The 17,893-nt window shown below is 48.5% G+C and overlaps 1 protein-coding gene across 4 annotated transcripts in view; it reads left to right on the forward strand.

The window, feature by feature from the left end:
• The first annotated feature begins 1,262 nt into the window (after positions 1 to 1,262).
• tmem45b (transmembrane protein 45B) overlaps positions 1,263 to 17,893 on the forward strand; it is a 33,708-nt gene continuing 17,077 nt past the window's right edge. The window contains exons 1-4 of one of the 4 annotated variants that reach the window (XM_067970784.1): positions 1,263 to 1,413; positions 3,122 to 3,262; positions 7,857 to 8,066; positions 15,310 to 15,522. In XM_067970784.1, the coding sequence (XP_067826885.1) occupies positions 7,877 to 8,066; positions 15,310 to 15,522 (403 nt within the window). In that variant the 5' untranslated portion in view covers positions 1,263 to 1,413; positions 3,122 to 3,262; positions 7,857 to 7,876. Of the gene's footprint in view, positions 1,414 to 1,549; positions 1,637 to 3,121; positions 3,263 to 7,856; positions 8,067 to 15,309; positions 15,523 to 17,893 lie in introns of those variants that run through there. The other 3 variants (XM_067970785.1, XM_067970783.1, XM_067970786.1) reach the window with 3 other exon arrangements.

Here is a 17,893-nt window from a genome sequence, read left to right on the forward strand (position 1 = left end):
ACTGATCATAAATGTTAAAATTACCCCCTTAAGCCTTACGGGGTCCCGGACAAAGCTCACCTGAGTACTGTGCTCAGTCCTAGAAACATTCAGTGAGGGCAGTGCAGGGAGGAGCCTGGAGGTTGGGAGCAAGGATTGAGAAACTGGGGCTCTGGAGGCTTGAATCAGGCGAGAGAGAAGGGACCTTATAGAAGAAGACAAGTTATTAAATGGCACCGATAAGGTTAATCCGGAGCAGTACTTCAAGGTACTGCCAGAATATCAGAACAAGGGGCCATAGACAAAAGCTAGTGAGAACGGACAATTTAAAGCAGATGTCAGGAAGAATTTCCTCACACAGTTACCAACACATTCAATGGTGTCTGGGTGGGATAGTGGGTAAAAACATAGAAACGTAGAAAATAGGAGTAGGAGTAGGCCATTCAGCCCTTCAAGCCTGCTCCGCCATTCAATATTTTTTTATTATTCGTTCATGGGATGTGGGCGTCGCTGGCGAGGCCGGCATTTATTGCCCATCCCTAATTGCCCATGAGAAGGTGGTGGTGAGCTGCCTTCTTGAACCGTTGCAGTCCGTGTGGTGACGGTTCTCCCACAGTGCTGTTAGGAAGGGAGTTCCAGGATTTTGACCCAGCGACAATGAAGGAACGGCGATATATTTCCAAGTCAGGATGGTGTGTGACTTGGAGGGGAACGTGCAGGTGGTGTTGTTCCCATGTGCCTGCTGCTCTTGTCCTTCTAGATGGTAGAGGTCGCGGGTTTGGGAGGTGCTGTCGAAGAAGCCTTGGCGAGTTGCTGCAGTGCATCCTGTGGATGGTACACACTGCAGCCACTGTGCGCCGGTGGTGAAGGGAGTGAATATTTAGGGTGGTGGATGGGGTGCCAATCAAGCGGGCTGCCTTGTCCTGGATGGTGTCGAGCTTCTTGAGTGTTGTTGGAGCTGCACTCATCCAGGCAAGTGGAGAGTATTCCATCACACTCCTGACTTGTGCCTTGTAGATGGTGGAAAAGCTTTGGGGAGTCAGGAGGTGATATGATCATGGCTGATCCTCTATCTCAATACCATATTCCTGCTCTCTCCCCATACCCCTTGAAGTTCCGATTCCTTAAAGATCCAGTTAAATAATATGATGGGAGCCTTTATGGATGAGTGAGCATAACTGTACTAGGTGGAGTTCCACTTTAAGAGCAATGTGCTGTAATGGCAGCCTGGTCCAACAGGTGGCAGTGCCCTATCAGGCCGGGTTCAGGGAGTGGCGATGTGACCAAGCAATCTGTGTCTTGGAGACAGGTGTAACTATGAGAGTTTGCACCTGCTATTGTGAAACTCAGGACGATCTGGGGACGTGTAAGGAAGTGATCAGGTCGAAAGGAGTGAGCAGCCAATACCAGTTCAATAAACTCTGAACAACATTGGTAAGTTTGCCCCTTAGCGTGAGAGGTTATCGTGGTCTGTGTTTGTCTGGCAGGAGCTGCCCAGGTTCTGACACAGGTATGTGAGCCTCAGGTCAATGAACCACTTAGAACAAGGAAATAAAAGGACTAAAGTTCTCAGACTCTGCAATAAGTTCTTCAATTTCAGCACTTTTGTTTTGATTTGTAAAGGAAAACAGAAATTAATTTTAATGTTATAAATAAGGTAAGAAAAGGAAACAAGAATTCAGTTCAAAACAAGTTGAAACCTTTTGAGTTTTTAGTGGTAGGACTTAACACAGCAGAGAGTGAGCACTGGGAGGGGTGTGAGTGTGAGTGAGTACACATGTGTGTGTTTTCATGCTAAGTATGATTTAGGATAAAATAAAATGCAGAAAAGTTGCTTAATTATTTGATAAAGATTGTTTTACTTTATAAATGAAATAGTAGTTTCTTCAATGGATCAGGTGGCTAATGCAGTGAGACTGAGTCATACTGACCAGGAGGGGCAGAAGTTCCAAACTCAGTCTGTGCTGTTAGCTGATCTCAGCACTGGAGATGCATGAGGTGATGTAACGAGGACTGTGTTTACAGGCAGTGATGTAATGGAGACTGGGTTTATGTGCAGTGATGTAATGGGGACTGGGTTTTTGAGCGGTGATGTAACAGAGACTGTGTTTACATCTAGTGATGTAATGAGGTCTGTATTTACATGCGGCGATGTAATGAGGACTGGTTTTACAGGCGGCGATGTAATGGGGACTGTGTTTACACACAGTGAGATAGTGGGGACTAGGTTTACATGCAGTGATGTAATAGGGACTATATTTACATGTGGTGATGTAATGGGGACCGTGTTTACATGCGGCATGTAATAAGGACTGGGTTTACATGCGGTGACTTAACGAGGACTGTGTTTACATGCAGTGATATAATGGGGACTGGGTTTACGTGCGGTGATGTAATGGGGACTGGGTGTTACACACACTGATGTAATGAGGATTGTGTTTACATGTCGTGATGTAATGAGGACTGTGTCTTCTTGCGGTCATGTAAGAGGGGCTGTGTTTACGTGTAGTGATGTAATGGGGACTGTATTTACATGCAGCAATGTAATGGAGACTGGGTTTACATGTTGTGATGTAATGGGGCTGGGTTTACACACAGTGATGTAATGGGAACTGTGTTCACATGTGGTGATGTAATGGGGACTGGTTTTACACGTGGTGATGTAATGAGATCCGTGTTTATATCCAGTGATGTACTGGGGACTGTGTTTAAATGCAGTGATGTAATGGGAACTGGGGTAACATGGAGTGCTGTGATGGGGCCTGGTTTTACAGGCGGTGATGTAATGAGATCTGTGTTTATATGCGGTGATATAATGGGGACTGTTGACATTTGGTGATGTAATGGGGACTGAGTTTGCATGTGGTGATGTAATGGGGACTGAGTTTGCATGTGGTGATGTAATGGGGACTGAGTTTGCACGAGGTGATGTAATGGGGACTGTTGACATTTGGTGATGTAATGGGGACTGAGTTTGCATGTGGTGATGTAATGGGGACTGAGTTTGCACGTGGTGATGTAATGGGGACTGAATTTGCATGCGGTGATGTAATGGGGGCTGTATTTACATGTGATATAATGGGGACTGGGTTTATGTGCGGTGATGTAATAAGGGTTGGATTTACGTGTGGTGATGTAATAGGGACTGAATTACGTGCAGTGATCCTCTCCGTCCGCCCGCCCGCCCCAGGGGGCAGAAAGCCTTCCAGGCAACACCTCCACCACCAGTGGGAAGAGGTTACTGAGAAGGTCAAGCCAGGAGCTCTGCTCCCAGGACGTAGAGGTGAGTCCCAATATCTACCTCCGAGAGTCTTCACTAGGATAATAAGCAGGAAAACCTTCTAATTAATGTCTTTAGCTACTAGAAATTATCTTATGCCTTTGGTGGAATTCCTCATCAGATCTCGTGTTAGGTTTAAAACTATTAACTGGCTTTCTTAAACAAACAACGAGCAAGTGAACACAGGAAGGAGCTGTATCACTGGATCGGGCTGCACCTAAACCAGGCTGGGACAAAGGTCCCAACTGAAAGTATAAATAGGGCTAAAGAAAGGACTTTAAACTAATAAAGTGGGGGAGAGTTCGAGTAGAAATAATAGAAAAAGAAGGGATGGAAGCAAAGGTCACAATACAAAAAGTGATAAAGATCATGTAAATACTCCAGGTTCAGAACAAAGTACGGGAAGTAACAATAAAGCAGGAGTGATGAAAAATAAGGAAAAGTGTGTTAATTTAAAAAGTGTGCGAGAAACACCAACAGGATGTATGGGCACGGTGGGGACAGTTACCCAGGAGTTCTGTATGCAAATACACGCATCATAAGGGATAAAACAAACAAATTACAATCATAAACTCAGCTTAAAAGGTATGATGTAGTAGCCATTAGAGAGACCTTGGCTATAAGCTGGGTGGGCACGATTGGGAGCTAAATATTCCAGGCTATAGGATCGTTAGAAAAGATTGAGCAAGGATGGGGATTAGCAATATTGATAAATATATTACAGCAGTGGAAAGAAGGGATTTAAGCCAGGGTCATCAAGCAGTGGAAACATGGGTAGAGTTAAGGAACAGCAAAGGATGCAAGACTTCGGTAAGCATTATGTATAGACCTCCTGATTTGCGGGAGGGGGGGATGTATAAATACAGAAATCAGGGGAGCAAATAAAAAAACCCAATGTGGTTATAATAGATTTAAATTTTCCCACAGACTGGGAGAAGCAGAACAGCTCATGTAGTGAAGGCAATGGACTTCTAGTGTGTTCAGGGCATTGTTCTAGAATGAAATGTTTTAGAACTGACAAGAACAGGCCACACTAGATTGTGATGAGTCATTAACCAGAATTAGTTAACAATCTGACGGTAAGGGAACCTCTTGCAAATAGTGACCATAATATGATAGAGTTTGATGTTAAGTTTGAGAGGGAGAAAGGAGAGTCTCAAACCAAGGTTTTAAACTTAAGTGAGGCAAACTTTGAAGGGATGAGAATATAATCTGACCACAGTAAACTGGGTTGAATTGTTAACGGGTAAACCTACAATGGGAAGTAGTCAAAGGAGTATTTGGTACAATACAGAACCCCTAAAAAGCAAAAGACGTAGGTGATACTGTAATCGACAATAAGGCAGACTTGTTAAATGAGGATGTCGCATCAGTTTTCACAGTGGAGAAAGAGGACAGAATGCCAGCGATACAAGGGAACCTAAAAATAAGTTAAGTGGAAGAACTTATTCAATTTAGCATAAGTTTAAAAAAATGGTAATGGAGAAAATAATGAGACTTAAGATGGCCAAATCTCCAGGACCTGATGGTTTCAACCCCAAGGTATTAAAAGAAGTAGGTGAGGAAATTGTAGATGCGATGGTCTGATTTTCCAAAACTCTCCAAATTTGAGGATTGGAAAATTGCAATTGTCAATCCATTATTTAAGAAGGGTGGGAGAGAGAAACCAGGAAATTACAGACCGGTCAGTGTATCATCAGTTGTGGGGAAGTCGCTAGAATCTGTCATTGGGTACAGAGTGACTCAGCCCTTGGGCATGGATTTGTGATGGGTAGGTCAGGTCTGACTAATCTAGCTGAATTTCTTGAGTAGGTCACTAATGTTGTGGATAGGGGAATGTCGATGAATATTGTCTCTATGGACTTCTAGAAAGCATTTGATAAGGTTCCATACCAGAGATTATTAGCAAAAATAAAAGTGCATGGAATTGGTGGTAAACTTGGGATGTGGGTTGGTAATTGGTTGGGACGCAGGAGACAGAGAGTAGGGATAAAGGGAATGCTCTCTGACTGGCAGGATGTGACAGTGGTGTTCCCCAGGATCTATACTGAGGCCTCAGCTTTTCACCAATGACCTGGATGAACGATTAGAGAGTTGTATATACAAGTTTGCAGATGACACTAAGTCGGGAGGCCCAGTAAGCAGTGCAGATGGGAGCAGAAAGGGACATAGACAGTGGCAGAAAGGGACATAGACAGTGGCAGAAAGGGACATAGACAGTGGGCAAAACGGTGGCAGATGGAGTTCAATGTGGGGAAGTGTGAGGTCATCCACTTTGGATCCAAGAACGATAGATCAGAGTATTTTCTGAATGGTGAGAAACTAGGAACTGTGGAGGAGCGACATCACTAAAAGCTAGTGGACAAATAGAAAAGGGTAATGGACTATTAGCCTTTATCTCATGGGGGCTGCAATACAAAAGGGAGGATGTTATGCTTCAGTTGTATAAAACCTTGGTCAGATCCCATCAAGGTCACATGTGTCAGCCATGCCTCAGTGGTCTCACTCTCCCCTCCGAGTCAGAAGACTGTGGGTTTAAGTCCCACTCCAGAGACTTGAGCACGTAATCCAGGCTGACACCCAGTGCAGTACTGAGGGAATGCTGCACTGTCGGAGGTGCTGCCTTTAGGATGGAACATTAAACTGAGGCCCTGCCTGCCCTCTCAGGTGGACGTAAAAGATCCCATGGCACTATTTGAAGACGAGCAGGGGAGTTCTCCCCGATGTCCTGACCAATATTTATCCCTTAACCAACATCACTAAAACAGATTATAAGAACATAAGAACATAAGAACATAAGAAATTGGAGCAGGAGTAGGCCAATCGGCCCCTCGAGCCTGCTCCGCCATTCAATAAGATCATGGCTGATCTGATCCCAACCACAAATCTAAAGAACACAAGAAGTCGGAGCAGGACCCGGCCACATAGCCCCTGGGCCCTCTCCGCCACCCACAGGGCATTGACCGATCCGAACTCAGCTTCATGTCCAATTTCCTGCCCGCTCCCCATAACCCCTAAACTGGTCATTTATCTCATTGCTGTTTGTGGGACCTTATTGTGTGCAAATTAGCTGCTGCATTTCCTACATTACAACAGTGTGTACGCTTGATTGGCTTTGGGATGTCCTGAGGTCATGAAAGACACTATATAACTGCAAGTTCTTTTTACAAGTAGTTCTTTTCTTTCTTGTATTTTTTCCTGACTCGGGGAGCTAACTACAGCACATTTTCTTTCTGTGAAGGTTCCATGGTGATTGATACCACTCTACCTACTGCTACTTTCTCTGCTAACTCTGCTCAGTTCAGTTTGTTGAACACTTTGGTCACAGGCTCTTCCCCTTTGCATAACTAGAAGGAAGATTCAAATGTAATTGTCAGTCATTCTCAAAACTGAGCCAATCACACAACACGTTTTTATTTGAAATGTGTGTCTTTGTTCCTCCCTCAAGCGTCTTTGCTTGAAGGTACAAGGCAACATTTGTATTGATTGAAACTGAGACAGTGCAGCTGGCTATCAAACTCTTTATGTATTGTGAATTAAAGGGACAGGCAACTGACTAAAACAAGCAGTGCTGGTTCCTTTTTGCCGCATATTTATCCCAGCAGATCACACTTTTAGGAAAGAACGCTGGTTAAAAATAGAGTTATCTGCCCTGTGTAATAGTGAGTTACACCCAGCTGGAAGTGGTGAGCGACACAATGGTGGCCATGTGTTGTACATCAAAGCCATTGTCCTCCAGCCCCGCAACAAACTCCGTGCCCTAGCCATCAACTCCACCTCCGTCCCCTCACACTGAGTCAGGCCAAAACACATTGTTTACAACCTCGCCATCCTATTTGACCCTGAGATGAACTTCCGACCCTATGACCCGCCCCATCGCCAAGACCGCCTACTTCCTCCTCCGTAATATCGTCCGTCTCCGCCCCTGCCTCAGCCCATCTGCTGCTGAAACCCTCATCCGTGCCTTTGTTACCTCTAGACTTGGCTATTCCAATGCTCTCCTGGCCGACCTCCCATCTTCCACCCTCCATAAACTTGAGTTAATCCAAAACTCTGCAGCCCATGTCCTAACTCACACCAAGTCCTGTTCACCCATCACCCCCTGTGCTCACTGACCTACATTGGCTCCTGGTCCAGCAACACCTCAAACTTAAAACTCTTATCCTTGTGTTCACATCCCTCTATGGCCTCACCCCTCCCTATCTCTGTAAACTTCCAGCCCTACAACCTTCCGAGATCTCTGCTCTCCTCCAATTCTTGCCTCTTGCACATCCCTGATTTTAATCGCTCCACCATTGGCGGCCGTGCCTTCAGCTGCCTAGGCCCTAAGCTCTGGAATTCCCTCCCTAAACCTCTCTACCTCTCTCTCCTCCTTTAAGATGCTTCTAAAACCTACCTCTTTGACCAAGCCTGTCCTAATATCTCATGTGGCTCGATGTCAAATTTTGTGTCATTACACTCCTGTGAAGTGCTTTGGGATGTTTTACGATGTTGTTGGTGGTAATGCTAATTAACCCCGTGCTGTAAATGGTGAATGATGGAATGCAGCCAGATGTCTGCACAGCCGATCAGAGTAATGATCAGCCTCTCTTTACAGGGTTCCAATCCCGATCAACGATGGCGAATTTCAAAGGACATGCCCTGCCCGGCAGCTTCTTCCTGCTTTTCGGCCTATGGTGGTCAGTGAAGTATCCTATCAAATTCTTAGCAAAGAGGAATGAGTCCAGCCGCCGGAGGTCCTCCAGGCTCTGCTTCAACCGGGTGGAGCTCGCTGAGGGGGTAGTGAAAGCCGTTTTCTCACTGGTGGGTGAGTACCCGGAGACTGTGAGGTGACTTGTTTGATCCTGAGGGATGTGACCGATCAGAAAGTGGGGAAACGGGAATTTCCCCTGAGACAGAGCAACTGTTCCCTCCACACACACCGTGTCACAGTGGCCGCACACCGTACGGGGGTGAACACACACACTCCCTGTCACTGTGAACAAACTGTATGGTGGTGAACACACATACTCTGTGTCACTGTGAACACACCGTACGGTGGTGAACACACACACTCCCTGTCACTGTGAACACACCGTACGGTGGTGAACACGCACACTCCCTGTCACTGTGAACACACTGTACCGTGGTGAACACACACACTCCGTGTCACTGTGAACACACCGTAAGGTGGTGAACACACACACTCCCTGTCACTGTGAACACACCGTACGGTGGTGAACACACATACTCTGTGTCACTGTGAACACACCGTACGGTGGTGAACACACACACTCCGTGTCACTGTGAACACACTGTATGGTGGTGAACACGCACACTCCCTGTCACTGTGAACACACCGTAAGGTGGTGAACACACACACTCCCTGTCACTGTGAACACACTGTATGGTGGTGAACACGCACACTCCCTGTCACTGTGAACACACCGTAAGGTGGTGAACATGCACACTCCGTATCACTGTGAACACACTGTATGGTGGTGAACACGCACACTCCCTGTCACTGTGAACACACCGTAAGGTGGTGAACATGCACACTCCGTGTCACTGTGAACACACTGTATGGTGGTGAACACGCACACTCCCTGTCACTGTGAACACACTGTATGGTGGTGAACACGCATACTCCGTGTCACTGTGAACACACCCAACGGTGGTGAACACACACACTCCCTGTCACTGTGAACACACTGTATGGTGGTGAACACGCACACTCCCTGTCACTGTGAACACACCGTAAGGTGGTGAACATGCACACTCCGTGTCACTGTGAACACACTGTATGGTGGTGAACACGCACACTCCCTGTCACTGTGAACACACCGTAAGGTGGTGAACATGCACACTCCGTGTCACTGTGAACACACTGTATGGTGGTGAACACGCACACTCCCTGTCACTGTGAACACACCGTACGGTGGTGAACACACACACTCCGTGTCACTGTGAACACACTGTATGGTGGTGAACATGCACACTCCGTGTCACTGTGAACACACCGTACGGTGGTGAACACACACACTCCGTGTCACTGTGAACACACTGTATGGTGGTGAACACACACACTCCGTGTCACTGTGAACACACCGTACGGTGGTGAACACACACACTCCCTGTCACTGTGAACACACTGTATGGTGGTGAACACACACACTCTCGTCACTCTGAACACACTGTACCGTGGTGAACACACCGTACCGTGCTGAACACACACACTGTCTGCCACTGTGAACACACCGTACCGTGGTGAACACACACACTGTCTGCCACTGTGAACACACCGTACCATGGTGAACACACCGTACCGTGGTGAACACACACACTGTCTGCCACTGTGAACACACTGTACCGTGGTGAACACACACACTGTCTGCCACTGTGAACACACTGTACCGTGGTGAACACACACACTGTCTGCCACTGTGAACACACTGTACCGTGGTGAACACACACACTCCCTGTCACTGTGAACACACCGTACCGTGGTGAACACACACACTGTCTGCCACTGTGAACACACTGTACCGTGGTGAACACACACACTCTCGTCACTGTGAACACACTATACCGTGGTGAACACACACACTCCCTGTCACTGTGAACACACCGTACCGTGGTGAACACACACACTGTCTGTCACTGTGAACACACCGTACCGTGGTGAACACACACACTGTCTGTCACTGTGAACACACCGTACCGTGGTGAACACACACACTGTCTGTCACTGTGAACACACTGTACCGTGGTGAACACACACACTGTCTGCCACTGTGAACACACTGTACCGTGGTGAACACACACACTCCCTGTCACTGTGAACACACCGTACCGTGGTGAACACACACACTCCCTGTCACTGTGAACACACCGTACCGTGGTGAACACACACACTCCCTGTCACTGTGAACACACCGAACCGTGGTGAACACGCACACTCCCTGTCACTGTGAACACACTGTACCGTGGTGTACACGCACACTCCCTGTCACTGTGAACACACTGTACCGTGGTGAACACACACACTCCCTGTCACTGTGAACACACTGTACCGTGGTGAACACACACACTCCCTGTCACTGTGAACACACTGTACCGTGGTGAACACACACACTCCCTGTCACTGTGAACACACTGTACCGTGATGAACACACCGTACCGTGGTGAACACACACACTCCCTGTCACTGTGAACACACCGTACCGTGGTGAACACACACACTGCCTGTCACTGTGAACACACCGTACCGTGGTGAACACACACACTGTCTGTCACTGTGAACACACCGTACCGTGGTGAACACACACACTCCCTGTCACTGTGAACACACCGTACCGTGGTGAACACACACACTGTCTGTCACTGTGAACACACCGTACCGTGGTGAACACACACACTGCCACTGTGAACACACCGTACCGTGGTGAAAACACACACTGTCTGCCACTGTGAACACACCGTACCATGGTGAACACACCGTACCGTGGTGAACACACACACTGTCTGCCACTGTGAACACACTGTACCATGGTGAACACACACACTGTCTGCCACTGTGAACACACTGTACCGTGGTGAACACACACACTGTCTGCCACTGTGAACACACTGTACCGTGGTGAACACACACACTCCCTGTCACTGTGAACACACCGTACCGTGGTGAACACACACACTGTCTGCCACTGTGAACACACTGTACCGTGGTGAACACACACACTCCCTGTCACTGTGAACACACCGTACCGTGGTGAACACACACACTCCCTGTCACTGTGAACACACTGTACCGTGGTGAACACACACACTCCCTGTCACTGTGAACACACCGTACCGTGGTGAACACACACACTCCCTGTCACTGTGAACACACTGTACCGTGGTGAACACACACACTCCCTGTCACTGTGAACACACCGTACCGTGGTGAACACACACACTCCCTGTCACTGTGAACACACTGTACCGTGGTGAACACACACACTCCCTGTCACTGTGAACACACTGTACCGTGGTGAACACACACACTCCCTGTCACTGTGAACACACTGTACCGTGGTGAACACACACACTCCCTGTCACTGTGAACACACTGTACCGTGATGAACACACCGTACCGTGGTGAACACGCACACTCCCTGTCACTGTGAACACACCGTACCGTGGTGAACACACACACTCCCTGTCACTGTGAACACACCGTACCGTGGTGAACACACACACTCCCTGTCACTGTGAACACACCGTACCGTGGTGAACACACACACTCCCTGTCACTGTGAACACACCGTACCGTGGTGAACACACACACTCCCTGTCACTGTGAACACACCGTACCGTGGTGAACACACACACTCCCTGTCACTGTGAACACACCGTACCGTGGTGAACACACACACTCCCTGTCACTGTGAACACACCGTACCGTGGTGAACACACACACTGTCTGTCACTGTGAACACACCGTACCGTGGTGAACACACACACTGTCTGTCACTGTGAACACACCGTACCGTGGTGAACACACACACTGTCTGTCACTGTGAACACACCGTACCGTGGTGAACACACACACTGTCTGTCACTGTGAACACACCGTACCGTGGTGAACACACACACTGTCTGTCACTGTGAACACACCGTACCGTGGTGAACACACACACTGTCTGTCACTGTGAACACACCGTACCGTGGTGAACACACACACTGTCTGTCACTGTGAACACACCGTACCGTGGTGAACACACACACTGTCTGTCACTGTGAACACACCGTACCGTGGTGAACACACACACTGTCTGTCACTGTGAACACACCGTACCGTGGTGAACACACACACTCCCTGTCACTGTGAACACACCGTACCGTGGTGAACACACACACTGTCTGTCACTGTGAACACTGTACCGTGGTGAACACACACACTGTCTGTCACTGTGAACACACTGTACCGTGGTGAACACACACACACTGTCTGTCACTGTGAACACACTGTACCGTGGTGAACACACACATTCCCTGTCACTGTGAACACACTGTACCGTGGTGAACACACACACTCCCTGTCACTGTGAACACACTGTACCGTGGTGAACACACACACTGTCTGTCACTGTGAACACACCGTACCGTGGTGAACACACACACTGTCTGTCACTGTGAACACACAGTACCGTGGTGAACACACACACTGTCTGTCACTGTGAACACACCGTACCGTGGTGAACACACACACTGTCTGTCACTGTGAACACACTGTACCGTGGTGAACACACACACTGTCTGTCACTGTGAACACACCGTACCGTGGTGAACACACACACTGTCTGTCACTGTGAACACACCGTACCGTGGTGAACACACACACTGTCTGTCACTGTGAACACACTGTACCGTGGTGAACACACACACTGTCTGTCACTGTGAACACACCGTACCGTGGTGAACACACACACTGTCTGTCACTGTGAACACACCGTACCGTGGTGAACACACACACTGTCTGTCACTGTGAACACACCGTACCGTGGTGAACACACACACTGTCTGTCACTGTGAACACACCGTACCGTGGTGAACACACACACTGTCTGTCACTGTGAACACACCGTACCGTGGTGAACACACACACTCCCTGTCACTGTGAACACACCGTACCGTGGTGAACACACACACTCCCTGTCACTGTGAACACACACTTCTCCTCCTGATCCTCCTGGCCCCACAAGGAAAGTATAAAACCTCAAATAAAAACAGAAAATGCTGGAAATACTCAGCAAGTGAGGCAGCGTCTGTGGAGAAAGAAACAGAGTTAATGTTTCAGGTCAAAGTCCTATCATCAGAACTGGAAAAAGTAAAGATTTAACCATTTTTAAGCAAGTACAGAGCCAGGGAAAGTGGGGAGAAAAGAACAAAAGGGAAGGTCTGTGATAGGACGGAGGACAAGAGTGATTAAATGATAAAAGAGATGATGGTGCAAGGCAAGGAGGGTGGGAATGGGACAGGTTAAGAAACAAAAGATGGGTCTAGAGGAGCTGTGAATGGCAACAGCAGAACCATTACCAGCACCTGCTGTCCAAAAAAATGGGAGCAGTGGTTATGATCTGAAGTTATTGAAATCAATGTTGAGTCCGGATGGTTGTAAAGTGCCTAAACGAAAGATGAGGTGCTGTTCCTCGAGCTTACATTGGAACAGTGTAAGAGGCCGAGGACAGAGTGGTCAGAGTGGGAGTGGGACGGGGAATTAAAATGGCAAGTGACCGGCAGGTCAGGGTCACACTTGCAGACAGAGCGATGGTGTTCAGCAAAGTGATCACCCAGTCAGCGTTTGTTCTCCCCAATGTAGAGGAGACCACATTGTGAGCAGCGAATACAGTCTAGTAAATTGAAAGAAGGAGAGTTTGGGGCCCTGGACAGTGGGAAGGGAGGAGGTGAAAGGGCAGGTGTTGCATCTCCTGCGCTCACACTGGACGGTGCCGTGGGGAGGAGAGCGGGTGTTGGGGGTGATGAAAGAGTGGATCAGGGTGTCGCGGAGGGAGAGGTCCCTTCGGAATGCTGAAAGGGGAGGGGAGGGGAAGATGTGTTTGGTGGTGGGATCACACTGGAGATGGTGGAAATGACGGAGGATAATACAATGAATGTGGAGGCTGGTGGGGTGGAAGGTGAGGACAAGGGGGACCCTATCATGGTTCTGGGAGGGAATGGAAGGGGTGAGGGCAGAAGTGTGGGAAATAGGATGAACACGGTCGAGGGCCCTGTCAACTACAGTGGAGGGGAATCCTCGGTTGAGGAAAAAGGAAGACATATTGGAAGCACTGGTGTGGAAGGTGGCATCGTCAGAATAAATGCAACGGAGACAGAGAAACTGGGAGAAGGGAATAGAGTCCTTACAGGAAGCGGGGTGGGAGAAAGTGTAATCAAGGTAGCTGTGGGAGTCGGTGGGCTTATCGTAGATATTGGTTGACCAGCGGAGGGCCCACGTGCCGCCCTGGTGTGGGATGGAGGTGTAGAGGGACTGGACGTCCATGGTGAAAAGGAGTCGGTCAGGGCCGGGGAACTGGAAACTGTTAAAGTGGCGGTGGGCGACAGAAGAGTCGCGGATGTTGGTCGAAAGAGATTGGACAAGGGGAGAAAAAATAGAGTCAGGATAGGAGGAAATAAGTTCCGTGGGGCAAGAACAGGCTGAAACGATGGGTCTCCCGGGGCAGTCCTGTTTGTGGATCTTGGGAAGGACTTGGAAGCGGGCTGTGCGGGGTTGGAGGACTCTGAGGTTTGAGACCTTGGGGGGGAAGATCTCCAGAGGAGATGAGGTCAGTGACAGTCTGGGAAACGATGGTTTGATGTTCGGCGGTGGGGTCATGGTCCAGGGGGAGGTAGGAGGTGGTGTCGGAGAGTTGGCGTGCAGCCTCCGCAAGGTAGAGATCTGTTCGCTAAAGAACAACAGGCCGCCCTTGTCAGCAGGTTTAATGACAATGTCAGGGTTGGACCTGAGAGAACGGAGTGCTACGAGTTCAGAGGGAGGTAGGTTAGAGTGAGTGAGGGGAGCAGAGAAATTGAGAGGGCCAATGGCATGCCAGCAGTTCCCAATGAAAAGATCATGGGTGGGTAACAGGTTAGAGGGAGGGGTCCAGGTGGAACGAGAATTCTGAAGATGGGAGAAACTCCTGGCCAAAGAAATGGGTGCGGAGGCGAAGGAAGGAGACCTCAGTATCGTGTCGAGCTCCAAATTCCTTGAGGTGGGAGCGTAAGGGGATGAAGCTAAGGCCTTTGCTGAGGACTGATCGTTCGGGGTCAGAGAGGGGAAGGTCAGAGGGGAAGGTCAGAGGGGATAGTGAAAACATGACAAAGGATGAAATTGGAAGTTTAAAGCTCACTTGTTTGGGCCTCTCTGCCCCAGCTCCTGCCCCCACCTGACCAGAATGCCACAGTGGAATCCCGCTCAGGTCACAGTTAAAATGATGCTCTGTTGAACTGGTTTGCTGGGAGGGCTGTATTGATGGATAGATGTCAGAGAGTTAAGCTCTGCTCTTTCTGCCCGGGTCTATCTCTAGGAATTCTAGCCGAGCAGTTTGTCCCTGATGGGCCCCACCTGCATCTGATGAGCGAGGACAGCAAATCATGGGTCAAACTGATGAACTGGCAGCACAGCACCATGTACCTGTTCTTTGGCATCTCTGGAATCATAGACATCGTCACCTACTCCTCATCCTGGATCCCCATAGGCCTCGACCGTCTGCTGCTCTCTCTGGCGGTGTTTATAGAAGGTGAGTGGTATACGTTACCTGCTCTACAAATACTATTTGGGGGTAATTTTGACTTTGGGCAACAGTGTAAAACAAACGCTATCAATTCAGCCGCCCGTTAATCACCTCTCCCCATGTCGATTTCCATTGACTGCGATTTGCTGACTCAATATCGCCAGTTTTACATCATCACCCAAAGTCAACATTACCTCCTTTGTGTGTAACCATGGTGACATAATACTGGAAACACACTTGGCAAGTCTGCAATTTAAAGGTAAAAACTGCCTCCAACCCATCCAGACGGACTGACCCATTGAGCCAGTCTGACCCATCCAGACGGACTGACCCATCCAGACGGACTGACCCATCCAGACGGACTGACCCATCGAGCCAGTCTGACCCATCGAGCCAGTCTGACCCATCCAGACGGACTGACCCATCCAGACGGACTGACCCATCGAGCCAGTCTGACCCATCGAGCCAGTCTGACCCATCCAGACAGACAGACTGCGACAGCTGTCTTGTAATGCCCTGCTAACTGTTACACCAAAATGCCAATGGGAGGGAGGGGGTTGATTTGAACTGTACCCGGCGGACAGGAAGCGGGCGAGGGAGAGTCGGCGGTGGTCTTGCCCCCTGCCCAATTTTCCTTTCCTGGTGGCAACAGTTAGAATTGACCCCATGGTCCTCGAGCTGTCGGTGACTCTCCTGAACATTAATAACCAATCAGTGTAGAGCTTCCGGGGATGAAGACCCAGGGGTTGATTTTAACCCGACCTCACTTGGCAGAAACCATGGGTTTGGGCAGTTAAAAACAGTCCCCCCCGCTCCGAATCATAGAATCATAGAAAGTTACAGCATGGAAGGAGGACATTCAGCCCATCGTGTCCGTGCCGACCGAAAAAGAGCTATCCGGCTTAATCCCACTTTCCAGCACTTGGTCCGTAGCCCTGTGGGTTACAGCACTTCAGGTGCACATCCAAGTACTTTTTAAATGAGTTGAGGGTTTCTGCCTCTCCCACCCTCTCAGGCAGTGAGTTCCAGACCCCCACCACCCTCTGGGTGAAAACATTTCTCCTCAGCTCCCCTCTAATCCTTCTACCAAAATCTATGCCCCCTGGTCACTGACCCCTCTGCTAAGAGAAATATGTCCTCTCTATCCACTCTATCTCGTCCCCTCATAATTTTATATACCTCAATTAAATCTCCCCTCAGCCTCCTTTGTTCCAATGAAAACAACCCCAGCCTATCCGATCTTTTCTCATAGCTAAAACTCTCCAGTCCTGGCAACATCCTCATAAATCTCCTCTGTACCCTCTCTAGTGCAATCACATCTTTCCTGTAATGTGGTGACCAGAACTGTACACAATACTCAAGCTGTGGCCTAACTAGTGTTTTATACAGTTCCAGCATAACCTTCCTGCTCTTATATTCTGTGCCTCGGCTAATAAAGGAAAGTATTCCATATGCCTTCTTAACCACATATGTAGGGTGTTTTGTGGTTGTTCTCACCCTATTGATCGGTGCAGATATCTGGTCCCCGGTCTAGCCAAGGAACACTTATACCTCACGGATTGGGGGTTCAGGAAAACGGGACTTACGCTAACGCACCTGGTGATGGATCACAAAGCCGAATAGCACAGAGAACACACAAACTCGGTGTTTGAATTGAATTGGAATGTTGGTTTTATTATACCATCAACACGAAGAAAATAACGATACAAACAGTCCTACACAGTACATTTTCGTCTTTAAATGAGGCACTTCATGTCTGTTTAAACAGTTCTTACAAAGTCCTTAAGAATCTTTGATGGCTTTTGATGGTCTCTCATCATGTTGCCATTGTTTCTCTCAATGGGTCATTGTTCTTCGAATTCATTCTGATCGTCGAGCACTTGCCACACAAGGCTCCCTTTTCATCCCACATCCTAGGTGTCGATCGGTTTTGCATCAGAACCAAGGCACGGTGCCGTCATGTCTGGAGCAGTTGCCTCTCTCAATGGCCGACTGCCTCTCGAATTAGTGCTGAGTGTTGACCACCTGCTGTAGGTTTTACATTAAAACAGAGACATGTCTGAAGCAGTAATTCTCCCACATTCCACTGTGTGTGTTGTTGATTCGTCTGGTGACCTCTCACCTATCCTTCCATCTTAGGATTTTGGTCAATGGCCAAAGTTTTACATCCTCAGGGAAAAGGTGGAATTCCCAGAATTCTTACACCTTATCTACCTGTCCTGCTACCTTCAGGGATCTGTGGACATGCACTCCAAGGTCCCTCACTTCCTCTACACCTCTCAGTATCCTCCCATTTATTGTGTACTCCCTTGCCTTGTTTGCCCTCCCCAAATGCATTACCTCTCACTTCATAGAATCATAGAAAATTTACGGCAAA

The sequence above is a fragment of the Heptranchias perlo genome, chromosome 33 (genome assembly GCF_035084215.1).
Source record: "Heptranchias perlo isolate sHepPer1 chromosome 33, sHepPer1.hap1, whole genome shotgun sequence".
NCBI classification, from domain to species: Eukaryota; Metazoa; Chordata; class Chondrichthyes; order Hexanchiformes; family Hexanchidae; genus Heptranchias; species Heptranchias perlo.